Here is a 15,169-nt window from a genome sequence, read left to right as displayed (position 1 = left end):
TAGAGGAGAAAGCAGGAAAAGACCTCTCTGACCTCAGCCGTAGCAATCTCTTACTCGACACATCCCCAAAGGCAAGGGAATTAAAAGCAAAAGTGACCTTATGAAGGACCTTATGAAGATAAAAAGCTTCTGCACAGCAAAGGAAACAACCAACAAAACTAAAAGGCAACCAACGGAATGGGAAAAGATATTTGCAAATGACATATCGGACAAAGGGCTAGTATCCAAAATCTATAAAGAGCTCACCAAACTCCACACCCGAAAAGCAAATAACCCAGTGAAGAAATGGGCAGAAAACATGAATAGACACTTCTCTAAAGAAGACATCCGGATGGCCAACAGGCACATGAAAAGATGTTCAGCGTCGCTCCTTATCAGGGAAATACAAATCAAAACCACATTCAGGTATCATCTCACGCCAGTCAGAGTGGCCAAAATGAACAAATCAGGAGACTATAGATGCTGGAGAGGATGTGGAGAAACGGGAACCCTCTTGCACTGTTGGTGGGAATGCAAATTGGTGCAGCCGTTCTGGAAAGCAGTGTGGAGGTTCCTCAGAAAATTAAAAATAGACCTACCCTATGACCCAGCAATAGCACTGCTAGGAATATATCCAAGGGACACAGGAGTACTGATGCATAGGGGCACTTGTACCCCAATGTTCATAGCAGCACTCTCAACAATAGCCAAATTATGGAAAGAGCCTAAATGTCCATCAACTGATGAATGGATAAAGAAATTGTGGTTTATATACACTACGGAATACTACGTGGCAATGAGAAAAAATGAAATATGGCCTTTTGTAGCAACGTGGATGGAACTGGAGAGTGTGATGCTAAGTGAAATAAGCCATACAGAGAAAGACAGATACCATATGGTTTCACTCTTATGTGGATCCTGAGAAACTTAACAGGAACCCATGGGGGAGGGGAAGGAAAAAAAAAAAAAGAGGTTAGAGTGGGAGAGAGCCAAAGCATAAGAGACTGTTGAGAACTGAGAGCAAACTGAGGGTTGATGGGGGGTGGGAGGGAGGAGAGGGTGGGTGATGGGTATTGAGGAGGGCACCTTTTGGGATGAGCACTGGGTGTTGTATGGAAACCAATTTGACAATAAATTTCATATATAAATAAAAAAAAAAAAATAAAAAAAAATAAAAAAAAAAAAGAATCACTCACCCGTGTGCAGTGACTGAGCAAAGGGCCCTCAGGCACTCCCCCCAGGAGAGTCAGGGCAGGCAGGACTGCCCCCAGGGCTCCGTGTGGAAGGAGACACCCAATCCTCAAAGCGGGAGAGGGCACCACAGCACCTTCCCTGCGCGGATCAGCAGACCACCGCATGGACCAGCTAATAACGTGCCCAGGCCCACACAGCCAAGCTAGATTTGAGCCCAAATTCTCAAGCAGCAAAGGGGACATTCGAACCAAAACCAACATAGGAATGGTCCATAACCCACTACTCTTTGAACACCGTAATTTCCTGGGGAAACTAGGGGCTGCCCCCAGAGAGCCCACAGTTATTTTTTGTGTTTTTTAACCATTTTCCAAGTGACTCTGATGGGTGCTGATGATTTAAAACAACAGGGGCATCTGGGTGGCTCCGTCAGTTAAGCATCTGACTTTGGCTCAAGTCACGATCTCACAGTTTGTGGGTCCGAGCCCCTGTCGGGCTCTGTGCTGACGGCTCAGAACCCGGAGCCTGCTTCGGATTCTGTGTCTCCCTCTCTCTCTTCCCTCCTCGGCTCACGCTGTCTCTCTCTCTCAAAAATAAACATCAAAATAAATAAAACAACAAAACTGCACACACACACACAACCCCACAGAAGAGGCACAGACCTGCTGTGTCCACGGGCCCCACACGGCACTCACCCACTACATGGCTCACTCACTACAGATTAGCTTGGTACGAGGCAGCCCCTGCACAGGGGCCTTTCTGTCCATTTTCTGAAGGACAGACCCCAACTGCCTCGGCGAGTGCTCAGTATACAGTCAAGCCCGTGTGTATAAGATGTGAATGAATTCGAGAACGATTCTGAGTTAGTTCAGTCCTCTAGACTCCATGGTCTCGTGTCGCGGAAAGAAAAGAGACCAAGACTCACGAGCCAGAAGAGAAACTTAGGAAGACGATGCCCACGGGACGGCCTAGCGCACTGTCACCCACGGAGGGCGGGGCGACCTAGAGTTCTGTGCGCTCACCAGCGTGAGCCCCGCACGCACCACGAGGCCTGGCTGACGGTACCCCCTGGTGAACAAGAAGCCTTAATAGGATCGGGTTTTTAAACCTCACAGGGTCGGTGGGGCGTCTGGGTGGCTCAGTCGGTTCAGCGTCAGACCTCGGCTCAGCGTCATGATCTCACGGTTCCTCAGATGGAGCCCGCGCGGGGCTCCGCACTGCCAGCCCAGAACCTGCCTGGGACTCTCTGTCTCCCCTCTCTCCGCCCCTCCCCTGCGCATGCACATGCGTGCACTCTCTCTCTCTCTCTCTCTCTCGTTCTCGCTCTTGCCCTCTTTCTAATAAACCAAAACCAAAACCAAACCCCTCGCGGGGTTGCTGAGGGTCAAAGAACCCAAGCGCTCATATGCATGACCTCTCTCACAGCAATCTTCATATACTGTCTTATTCCCGCTGTACTGATGAGGAAGCTGGGAAAGGGTAAGAATTTGCCCAAGGTCTCACCCCTTAGAGGTGACAGAGCCTGTCACCAAGCACCTCTCAAGCTCTTAGCCACTTGTTAGTCAAGACCAGAAATACTCCTTTATTTCTGTTAGCCTTTCAGTGTTGCATATTTTCACTGTTTCATTCCGATGGCTTTACAACAAAGTATCTTCAGCTTTCAGAGATGTCATGGCAGACATTTTCCAAGCTATGCTTACAAAGTGACCTTCAACTTCTCTTCTGTTTCAGGAAATCGCTTTGTGACCGTGTTAAAAGTCTCTGTACTCATATTTTAAAACATCAACATCTCTGTCCCCTTAGCTCATCGTTCACACAAAATGGACCATCATTTGAATATACGCCAAGGGGCTCTATTGAAGTCTATGCAAAAAACCTAACAAACCACCAAAATAAAAGACCTGAAAAAAAATCTTGAAAACCGTAGGTAAAAAGTTTTAAAACATCATTTTAAAAGTGGTGTTTGCCACTTTTTATTACAAAGGAAAACAGAAAACAAGCTGGTTTGAGCCTGAGAGTTTGAGGACCACAGAGTGGCCGGTGCAGGTGGGCACACGGAGAGGAGGGGCAGGGGTACGCAGGACAAAGACCAGCCAACACCGGAGAGGAGCTCAGCATGTAGTGTGCAAAGAGAAACACACACAGACCTCGGGCAAAGAGGACAAAATGACGTCAAGTCAGGTGGACCCAGAGTTTGCAAATATTATTTGGAAGAGCCCGATGTCAGAACTACGTAAACTCAGAGAACTTTACAGAAACTCTAACTCTGGGGTGCCTGGGTGGCTCAGTTGGTTGAGGGTCTGACTCTGGATTTTGGCTCAGGTCAGGATCCCAGCGTCCTGGGATCGAGTCCCCCATCGGGCTCCGCGCTAAGCGGAGATTCTCTCCCTCCCTCTGCCCCTCTTCCCTCACTTGCATGCGCACTCTCTCTAGATTAAAAAATTTAAAGAAAGAAAGAAAGAAAGAAAGAAAGAAAGAAAGAAAGAAAGAAAGAAGGAAAGAAAAAAAGAAAGAAAGAAACTCTAATTCTGAACTAACTAAAACCTCATACAGATTTCAGTGGCTTATGATCATATTCCGAATGTACACACAGACACACACGTGCACTTGCACACACCCAAAACTTACGTTGTGTCCTCACAAAGAGATGGCAAAAGAGATTAATGTTTGGAGCCGGCTGAAGCCAAAGGAAACAGCATGCTGATTCGGGTCTGAAGCTGTTGCCAGCTCAGAGGGGATGGCCGCCATCAACTAGCCAGTCTGCTGTGGAAATGGTGGGGCAGGGGGGTAGCCTCCCTCCCTACCCAAGAATTTTAGTGCACTGGGCTTAACCCAAGAGAATGCCTCTACGTTTGCTTCCTTGCAGAATGGGGTGCCCTGGGGAAGTCAGGTTTGTATGAACCCGTTTCCAGCTCCTAATCACCAAGGAAAACGTTCACAAGCATTGACTGCACTCGCTCCAGGAAATAAGAAACCAACGGCGAACAAGTCTGATCAATCGATGGCGACACACCCACGGACATTCACTGCTGGGGGGACGCAGACACCCATCATCAAACGACCGCAGGACAGACAAGAACGCCCATGACTAGGTTCTCTGCCGACATCGTACTTCACGCAGGCAGGTGCTGAGAGCACGACCATCCTAGAAGAGACTGACTTATACGCCCAAAGGAAATCCTCTGAATACTCCTTCCCCTAGGAAGTGCTGACGCTCAGGGAGTGACAGCCAGGCTCCGGGCACGGGAGAGACGCCCCGACCTCAGGGTGTCCCGTTCTGTGCCCCGTGCTAACCTTCGAGGGTGAGGCAAGACCACACCTTCACGCAACGCCGCCCCTCCCCGTGCAAGGCGGGCAGCTCAGGTGTGGCTTCTCTTCACACAGTAACGCTCAGCTTTGTGCTCTGTGGCCGAGGGAGGAGGGACCTGCCAGAACATCAGAAAGATGTGGGCCACGTCCCTGCCTCCCTCGCACCCACAGAGGAGTCTCTCCGGGCCACGTTCCTCTGCCGGCCGCTCCTTCTGCCGTTCAAAGTAACTACTCGTAAAGTTCAGGGGAAATCTGAGATACTCATCTTCTCATTTTTGTGAATTATCTCAAAGACTCTCAACAAAGCAAGCTAGCAAAAATCTCGAGTAATTCCACATTCTACTCATAAGAAAACAGGTACAGATTCTCCAACTCCACAGACACGTGCTCCCTCAGCACGCACTCTCCCACGGGCGCTCAGAGGCACGCTCCTGCACGGCACACGGGAACCGGGGTCGTGATAAAACGAACGGTGTGTGAAGTCTAAACCGTCCAGCGGCCAGCCTCAGACTTCCGTGACAGCAAACCCGGTGGGAGCGGAAGCAGGGGCACCGGCCTTAGTTAAAACGGTAAAACCAGACACTCCGAGGTCCTCACGTCCCAGAGCGGCAGGGGGGCTCGTGGCCACCACGGGCCCCTGCCCCCTGTGCACAGGGTGGTCCTATCTCGGGCAGCCACTAGGCAGCCAAGCTACACTCCCTTCGGAGCAAGCACGGCCCTGGGACCAGTGCTCACGGATGAGATGTAAACAGGAGAGGGGCCAGCATTTTTAGGAGCAGAACGTGCCAACCTGCAACAGTCAGCCCACAAATCTGGAGGATTCTTTACCGCAGTTCAAGTCACCCAACCGACGTACCAAGTGTTCGACCTTCACTGGAATTTGTTTCGTGGAGTTAGTTCTGTTCTTTACAGGCTCAAGACTAAAAAGTCATAAAAACCAGGATCCAAAAAAGTATCCTTAGGGATAAGAACAAATGAGCATTAAAAACTGCTTCCCAATATCTAATGAAATGAACAAGTTCCTGGGGCGCCTGGGCGGCTCAGTCGGTTGGGCGTCCGACTTCGGCTCGGGTCATGATCTCACGGTCCGTGAGTTCGAGCCCCACGTCGGGCTCTGTGCCGACAGCCCGGAGCCTGGAGCCTGCTTCGGATTCTGTGTCTCCCTCTTTCTCTGCTCCTCCCCTGCTCATGCTCTGTCTCTGTCTCAAAAATAAATAAAAACATTAAAAAAAAAAAAAAAAAACCAAACATGAACAAGTTCCAGTGTGAAAACCACACCCCCAAATAAGCAGCTGCCACAGAGAAACAGGGATAACCTAATGCAGCAAACGTCGACCACGAGCTGCTTCAGAGGAGGGCTGGTTCTAAGCCTGCCTCCGCTCCCCAAGAAGCCACACTTGCACCGTAACGGAGCCCTCTGACTGCAAGCCGTCAGTCCCAAACCAGAAGGGCACATTGGTTGGGAGCGCAGATCCTTTCTTCTTCCCAAGGAGCTACAGGAAAATGGCTACCGGACAAGAACTGCTAGGAGGAAAAGCCGGACAACAGGAGGGACCCCCAGGGGGAGCAGGGGGACACAGAGCCGCGAGGGACACCACAGCGGTGAGATTCCGGATGCTCAGATCCTGTCTCTGCCGCCACTTTCCAATACAGGAGACGGCTGACTGGAGGACTGGTGTGGGGAGCACGCAAGACGAGCCTGGAGCGCCTTGTGGTGCCAGAAAGGAAGGAAGTGCTCAAAACAAACCAAAATGACTAGCGGGGAGGGAGTGTCCAAGGACACAGAAGCCACAGCAGAGCAGTCTCAGCCACAGAAGCTGGAACATTTGAGCAGCAAAACAAAGGAGTACTGGATTCCAACCCAAAGCGTAAAATAAATACCCGTGAGTCCACACTGATATAAATGAGTGACAATCAAACGGGGAGGAAGAGAGAAACCTCCCGTGCAGTACAGTAACAACATACCCAAGAGGTGCAGCAGAACTTCCCACTCTTTCACTTGGGGCGCCTGGGTGGCTCAGTCAGTGGAGCGTCCGACTTCGGCTCAGGTCATGATCTTGCGGTTCATGGGTTCGAGCCCCGCGTCGGGCTCTGTGCCGACAGCTCGGAGCCTGGAGCCTGCTTCCGATCCTCCATCTCCCTCTCTCTCTGCCCCTCCCCCGCTCGTGTGCTCTCTCTCAAAAATGAATGAAAAAAAAAAAAGAACTCCACACTCTTTCATTTGGAGCTGAGCTCAGTGATGTCCAGTGATGTCCTTCCCAAGAGCACAGGGGGCAGAGAAGGGGGGCAGTTGGAACTTGACAGGGGAGGAATCTGACCAACGCAACCTCAGCCCAGTGATCCAAGACCACACCAGCAGACAGAAGTCACGGAGCCAGCACGCACCCTGGAGAAGGTGTGATGAGAATGGCACTTCGCCTCTGGGGTCCGCCTCTCAGACTTCGGCAACCCCAGGCTCATCAGGAGAAAAGCAACAGACAAATCCCAAGTGAGGGACAATCTATAAAACACCTGACCAATACTCCTCAAAAAATTATGAAAACCAGGTCTGTGAGATTATCACACACCAAAGGAGCCCAAGAAGACACAGCAACTAAATGCGATGTGGACCTACAGACATTTGAAAGGTAATATGTGAGGGACGCCTGGGTGGCTCACTCGGTTAAGCATCCGACCTCGGCTTCTGTCAGCCCAGGTCGCGATCTCACGGTTCGCGGGTTCGAGCCCCGCGTCGTGCTCCGTGCTGACAGCTCAGAGCTTGGAGCCTACTTCCGATTCTGTCTCCCTCTCTCTCTGCCCTCCCCTACGAGCACTGTCTCTCAAAAATGAATAAAAACGTTAAAAAAAATTGTTTAAATAAAAAAATAAAAAATACGCCAATACTATGAAAAAGTATTATGTTAACAAATTCCAGGATTTAAACAAAAACAAAATCCTTGGAGAATACAAATTAAATAACAGTGACTCAAAAAGTTCCACGTTTATCAAAGTTCTGTATTTATTAAAGAAACTGAATTCATAATTCACTGGCAAACTGGATCAAATATTTAAGGAAGAAATAAAACTAACCATACAGAAACATTATCAGAAAACAGACAAGAGAAGGCTTCCCAAACCATTTTTTTAAGTTTTTTTATGTTTGTTTATTTTTCAAAGAGCCAGAGGATGAGCGGGGGAGGGGCGGAGAGGGAGAGGGAGACCCAGAATCCGAAGCAGGCTCCGGGCTCCGAGCCGTCAGCACAGAGCTCAATGCGGGGCTCGAACTCATGAACCATGAGATCATGACCCAAGCCAAGTCAGACACTTAACCGACTGAGCACGCAGGCAGCCCTCCCAGATAAATTTTTGAGACTAGCATCACCCTAGTAACAAAGACAGGTCAAGAAAGAAAACTATAGACTAGCATACCCCATGAAAACAGATGCAAAAACCTTTAACTACATGTTAGCAAGTCGGTCCAAAAATACATAAAAAGGGTAACATGCTATGACCATCAGGTTTATTATGACAGAAATGCAAGGCTGGTTTAGCATTTGAAATCAATCAGTATAACTCACTGCAACAACAGAATCAAAAAGAAAAACCACATAATCATCTCAAGAAGATACAGAAAGAGCACGTGAACATTCAATTCAATGCTCACAGTAAAAACTCTCATGAAATCAGGAATAGAACTTCATCAACCTGATAAAGAGCATCTGCAAAAGATTTAGAGCCAACACCACACTTAATGGTGGAAGACTGGATGCTTTCACTCGGAGATCAGAAATGAAGTAAAAGTACAAAAAGAAAAAAAAATTACACGCTGAAATGAGAGATCTTATCCATGGAGCAGACAGGGTGCCTGGGTAGCTCAGTCGGTTAAGCACCCAACTCTTGATTTTGGCTCAGGTCATCATCTCAGGGTTCTTGAGTTCAAGCCCTGCTTTGGCCTCTGCGCTGAGTGTGGAGCCTACTTGGGATTCTCTGTCTCCCTCTCTCTGGCCCTCTTCCCCCACACTCTCTCTCAAAAAAAAGAAATGCTAGAGAAATTTGATGACAAGTAAAACTCTCTTTATATATGTAAAAAACATACATGACCACAAATACTTCCCTTTATCTTAAGTCCTACAGCAAAGCTACTAAAACAAAATGAATTTAGAAACGATGCAGGATAAAGGTAAGTATAGAAAACACAGTACGCTTCACGACAGCATCTGAAAGTATGGCGTACTTGGAGAAAACTTTAACAAAATGTGAGTAAGAGCTACGCACCGAAAACCAGAAGACTGCTGAGAAATTAAAGACCAGCGTAAGGGGAGACGTGCACCGTGTTCGTGGGTCCAAAGACTCCATGGCATTGAGAGGGCAATTCTCTCCAAACTGACCTACAGATCCCAAGTGATGAGCTTTGTGCTATTCTACCACGAGAGAAGTACTCCAGATTAGCAGACGTGCGCGATCTATTAAAATGCTCGGCTGCACGTTTAGGATCTGCGCTGCTTATCAGACTGTATCTGAGTCATCACATTAGGTTGATCGTTCTGCCGGTTGTATGTGTGTAAACTGTGAGTTTTCCTTGGCTGGTACTCGGCCCTGACACGTACAGGGTACCCTCGTTAGGTCACTAAACGTGTGCGGCTGTACAAAGGAGTGTAGACAGTCGGCAAGAGAGATCATACGTCTACAAAGTTAAGTGGAAACATCGAAAAACTGAAAACTTGGTAAGGAAAGAACTAAAACCAGGCCCATCACGGCTAAAACCAAACCTTTTCTCATAATTCAAACAGCCCTATCTGGAGTCTCTCACATTCCAAAGCCTACGAAATGCTACGGTCCTGACTGAAGAGCTCAATGACCCAGAGCGGAAATGCTCTGAACACGGATGACCCCTCACCAGGACTGCAAGTGTCCCGAGAGACCCCAGGAGGGGACCTCTCTCTACCCAGAAGCCACGAAGGCTCAAAAAAATAGCCTTTCCACAAATATCCACCAACACTTAACACAAAAGGCCCTCTGGGAAATAAAACAGACTCAGCAGCCAGCATGGTAGAGGGAATTTAAATAATTTCTTGATCAATAATCAGCTTAGAGGAAAGGAAAGAAAATCATTTTCTTCCCTCAGGTGTCCCAGAGGACATATCTCTCTGAAGGAAAAGATTATCTCGAAAAGAAATCACTTGTATGTCTGAGTATTACAAAGAGGCCCCTGATTTACTCCGATTGTTTTAAAATTGTAGATGTAGAAGTACACTAAAGTTTTATTTATTTTTTTTTTTAATTTTTTTTTCAACGTTTATTTATTTTTTGGGACAGAGAGAGACAGAGCATGAACGGGGGAGGAGCAGAGAGAGAGGGAGACACAGAATCGGAAACAGGCTCCAGGCTCTGAGCCATCAGCCCAGAGCCTGACGCGGGGCTCGAACTCACGGACCGCGAGATCGTGACCTGGCTGAAGTCGGACGCTTAACCGACTGCGCCACCCAGGCGCCCCAAGAAGTACACTAAAGTTTTAAAAGCACAAAAAAAAACTTTTCAAGCTTTAAAAATGAAAATCTGTTGTACGGCAATTACATCTCAATAAAAAACCATTTCTGCATAAAAAATAAAAACATCTTGCTTTTAAAAATAAGAGACAAGCATTTTTTTTTAATTAGTCAATGTGTAGTAACGTGTCCTGTTAATGAAAACCAACCCGGAGCACGAGGGTTTGAGCTGCTGTCTGACTCATCACACAGGCTGGCCCCATAGGGCACCGGGGACAAGCGGGAATCCTCCCACTCCAGGTAGGCACCGTGCGGGCACCGTCCTGCCAGCTTCCTGGCGGTCATCAGCTAGGGCAGCAGCCGCAGCTCAGCAATGTCCTACTCACTGTGCTTTCTCCAAATGTCACGGTGTGCAGCTTCAATGAAGTGCAAAAGAGGAATTTCTACGCTGATCTGCATGAACGTCCCTATCCATACACCTGACCCCTGCAGCCCACATTCTAAAATTTTTTTTTTTAACGCTTATTCGCTTTTTGAGAGACAGAGACAGAGTGTGAGCAGGGCAGGGGGCAGGGAGAGAGGGAGACACAGAATCGGAAGCAGGCTCCGGGCTCTGAGCTGTCAGCACAAAGCCGGACGCGGGGCTCGAACTCACGAACTGTGAGATCACGACCTGAGCTGAAGTCAGACGCTTAACCGCTTAACTGACTAAGCCACCCAGGTGCCCCTGCAGCCCACATTCTAAAACGGAGGCCCTTCTGAAATGCGCAGAGGGCCTGCCACAGCTCCTCAAGGAGCACGTCAGCGGTCAGCCACTTCCAACGTCGACACCAACGTGAGAGGAGCTTTAGAGGTAAAGCCTCAAGTCGCTACACCTAGAACCACAATTAAGCAAAATCCAAATTTATGGTGCACTTCCAAGAAAGAAAAGCACCTACCTGCAGCAACTCGAGTGTTCTTTTCCCCAAGAAGAACACCGTCATTGGATGAAACCTATCCAAACACCCTCACCAACAGTTTCATTACAACGGCTAAGCTTGAGCATCAAAGAAAAGGTTTTCTTTCATTTCTTTTTCTTGGACTCATTTAAAGAATCTCATTCAGGCGTACAATCTGAAAATCTGGATCCTAAGTCGCCACCTGGAGCTGGCAGCGCTCTGCCGCCTTCTGCCCCCCAGGGAGTAAAGAGAACAAGTAACTCTCAGAGCTAAGAGCACGGTCTCGAGAAAGAACCAGCAGATGAGCGGGCGCATCTCAGAATGCAGACACCGACTTAGCTGTGCACCGCGGCTTCGGGCCAGCTCTGGGCCTCAGGCAGCCTCTCCAAATGGAAGGGCGAGCGGGGTTTCAGACGACGGCTTCTCACCCACCAGCCGATTCCTCGTTAACTGAAAAGACATTTTAAGGGGCCCCCATCTGTCGGGTTCAATTACACTCAGACTTCCCCACGAATCATCCACGATATGGGCCTAAAAAATCTTAAATTAAAAGCATGTGATTTACATCTAAAGTAATCCAGAACTCAAATGCTTCTAACTTATATTTTAAATATCTGAGGCCCAAAATAAATAATTGGTAAAAGTACTCTGTTACTCAGAACGTTAATCAATTTTTAATTTATTTTGGAGACTTTCCCTTTTCTACGTCCCACTCACTACTCGCATTTCATACGCACAATTCTCCTTTACTTACGGTTTACAAATTTGTAGCCTTCTAACTAAAATATACACTTTTTCCTCTGATCTACTGTAATTAAATTCTTCTCCCTTACTTCTCCCCAAAATTTCCTGTCAGCAGCTTTCAACTGTTGTCTTAATTCTTTAAAAATCATTCATATACATATGACTTAAGGCCACGCTTAAGAGAAAACAGAAAAAGGACTGTTCCTTTCTTACTCTCACACCAGTTTCTACACGTAACTGTTTTACGAAAAACATTCACAAACCTTGTGTCAAGACACAGTAAGTGCGCTCTCCGGCGGGTTGATTTTATGTTACCGGTACAACTACTCAAAGCCAGAAAACCTACCTGATTTGGTTTAGCCAGATCATATATCCGACTCGGTATCAGAAAGCTTTCCTTTTAATTTACCGCTTGTCAATACACACACAGAAAACCACAAGCAGCGTTACCTCCTGTCTTGGGGCAGAGGGAAGCACGGTGGGATTTCCACCCAGGGAGGCTGCCCGTGGTGTCTCCCCGCCAGCCCCGCGATGGAGAAAACGCTGAAGAAAGCTGGAGAAGCTGGTGGCTCCCTGCCGCCTGGAAATGCCTTCATCCAAGTGAGCCCCTCCGCCTTCGGACAACCCAAAGCCCAACGGGACACGGCACACCGGCCCGGAGGCCCAAATCCAAAGGAAGGGGTGCCACCCTGTCTCCCAGCCCCCACCCCACAGCTTCGTGGTTAGGACCGCAGGAGACGGAAATGGAGCCCGTAAAGGCAGGCCCAGGTCACCTCCGTCTTGTCTTGTTTTTGAAGACGAGGAAACTGGAAACGGACAATTAATACCAGCACGTGACTTGACCCAGGTCACCGCGCGGCTTCAGACCAGGGCAGCCCGGGGCACACAGAGGCCTGTTCTCCCAGTAACACACCCTGCTCCGGACACAAAACAAATCCCAAAACAAGCGGCTCGCAGGTCCAAACCGCAGCTGCAACAGCAGCCTTCAGACCCGGAACTCACCTGCCCCTGACGGAACCGTCACAAGGCATCAGCTGTGGAATCTGAACGGGCAGACTTCGTCGACACTTTCCCTGACTCGTCAAGATTACCTCTTCCAAACACAGGTAAGGCAGTCACACACGAAGGAGGACCACCCTCGGCACGGGCCGGCTGCTTGCTCACGAGTCATTCTCTTCTCGTGCCCGGGAGCAGCAGTTCCCACTGGAACTGCTAGGGGCAGGGTCTGAAATCCAGTGGGGTGTACTGGGTCATCACACTCACGAGACACCGCTGGCACTTCGCGGGTATGGCCAAGGAGGTTAAGACATCCTTCGGCGCGTGAGACGCGCTCATCTAACAAAACATCTTCCTGCACAAACTTCCAATGTCCCTGACACTCGAGGAAAATCAGGATTCTAACAGCTCTCTGAGCCTAGCATCTGACTCTATTCTACGCTCCAACACAAAATGTTCTCGGGTAATTTTAACGTAACAAACTTTCCAGGAATTCAACTATCGTTCGAGTCTAGAAAAAATTCCATTTTGCTTTATTTGAAACTTCATCAAGAACGGCTCGTCATCTTGCAGGATTCCATCACCAACTAGTATTTGAGTTCCCAGTGTGTGCGGACTCACGCCACAGCCCTCCCCACCACCAGGACTCCACATACGACGTCTGGGGATCTGGCCTGCTCGCTGCCCCCTCGTGCATCTCACCTAACCGTTCACTTATGGAAATACGTGTTATCGTATTATACCCCACCGGCCTTTAATTTCTCCTTATGCTACAATTAAGACATTTTACTGGTTTTTCCAATATAAATGTTTTCTTCACATCACATTTTGGGATAAGAGGGTATCACAAAAAAACTGCTCTGAAAACAGGCACTGGTTCTGCCAGGGTGGAGCCCCACGGCCTACAGAGATGAGGGTCCACGAGTGTCTGCTGGAGGAAACCCACGCGGGATCTGGTAGGACACCTGGAAACACAGGGCGAAAGCCTGTCTCCGAGCAACACCACGGATGAGCCCACCTTCCCTAGGGACAGAGATCAGGCGTGGGCCACGCGGCATTCCAGACACATGAGGCACTAGCAATCACACCCACGCAGCAGCCGTCCCAGACAAACTGGGACAAGTGGCCACCTTGAAAGTGAAGCGTGTTCGTGAGCACTCCCAAACCAAACCAGGAACCCCCGGTCAACCCCACCTGCCCCTTATCACTGCTCCCATCCCTAGGGCACGTGGGCAGGGCAGAACCCAGCAGACACTGGCAGCAAGGCGACAACAAGAGAGCCCTTAGCAAAAACGCTTCAAGTTCTCATCACCTACAAGGACAAATTCTGCCGCCACCACAAGTGTGACTTTCTTTGGAGCCCCCGTGGGAAAAGACGAGACGCCAAGGCTGATGGAAACTGATGCCCAGAGCCTGAGCTTTAGGTCACGCCAGGAACACCAGCATCTAACGGGGCACCCTGGACAGAGACACAGGCCACAGACGGGGAGACATCTTTCCAGTCTAGGTGAATTCTTTATGAAGTTTCAACTCACACGGTATAAAACTACCACAGGCACCACTAGGTTAGACCGTGAGTGTTTTTAGAAGACACGTAACTACCAATAGGAAGGAAAGTGCAGGATGCTCCAGGAACACTTACAAGCACTGGCATCTGAGAAGCAGCCACATGGGACACAGTAAAGGGAAGAAAGGTACACCTTCCAAGATCTGGTGGGCTGGCTGCAGAGGACACGCGACAGGCTGGTTCGTGCCCGGGAGCCGACTCAGAGGCACTCAGGCTGCACGTCACACGTGTGCTTTCCTCTCGCTACACCCGGGGCCAGGGAACCGAGGAGGGGACGCCGGCGTGTGCCCAACTCCCGCCACGGGGCCAGGCGGGCTGGCGGGCTGGCGAGGGGGCCCCGTGCTCTGCTCTTACCATCGCACTTTGTTGCACGTCTGGGTCGCGCCGAGGGGGGAGCCGGCCACCATGGGGACTTGGATGGGGCTGTGCTGCTTGTTCGTGACCAGGTCCAGCTTCTCCTCTAACGACTTACAAGTGGCCTCCAGAGCTTGCAGCTTGGCCTCGATGCTATCCAACCGTAAGCAGATTGTCTGGTTAATGGAGTACAGGAATGACTGCAAGCGGAAAAGAGAAGACCCTCAGAAGGGACGCCGAGAACCGTAAGCAACCACGTCCCTGGACGCCGACCCTGGTCGCATCTGTTCGGGGAGAACCAGCCCGCAGCGCCTCCGTGGGGGCCCCGTTCCCCAGGGCGTGCTTTCCGGGGCCGTCCCCGTGCGCCCAGGGTCCCAGCTCTGCGACAGCGCGCACGCGGTCTTCGGGACGCTGCCCTGCTGGCCCGAGTCGCCCACCGGGCAAGCGGCACACAGCAAGCGGACGGCCTGCCGGTGCCGGCCGGGCGCTTCCGAACAGCAAGCCCGCCACCCAGTGGCCGGCAAGCGGCCTGCGCGTGCAGGGCTGCGGGCTCAAGTCCCACCCGCCTCCCTGGGCCATGGAGCTTCCCACAAATTCGCTTCCCGCCAGGGGCGCTCCTGGGGGGG

At 49.9% G+C, this 15,169-nt stretch overlaps 1 protein-coding gene across 6 annotated transcripts in view; it reads right to left on the bottom strand.

Moving 5' to 3' along the window:
• BANP (BTG3 associated nuclear protein) overlaps positions 1-15,169 on the bottom strand; it is a 110,959-nt gene that overhangs the window by 62,477 nt on the left and 33,313 nt on the right. For all 6 annotated transcript variants that reach the window (XM_040443298.1, XM_040443295.1, XM_040443299.1 and 3 more), the window contains exon 4: positions 14,544-14,743. In XM_040443298.1, the coding sequence (XP_040299232.1) occupies positions 14,544-14,743 (200 nt within the window). The remainder of the gene's footprint in view (positions 1-14,543; positions 14,744-15,169) is intronic.

This window comes from Herpailurus yagouaroundi, unplaced genomic scaffold, assembly GCF_014898765.1.
Source record: "Herpailurus yagouaroundi ecotype Mexico unplaced genomic scaffold, PumYag 190, whole genome shotgun sequence".
Lineage (NCBI taxonomy): Eukaryota > Metazoa > Chordata > Mammalia > Carnivora > Felidae > Herpailurus > Herpailurus yagouaroundi.
The sequence above is the reverse complement of the archived record's forward strand: the minus strand, read 5'-3'. Positions and strand labels throughout refer to the sequence as shown.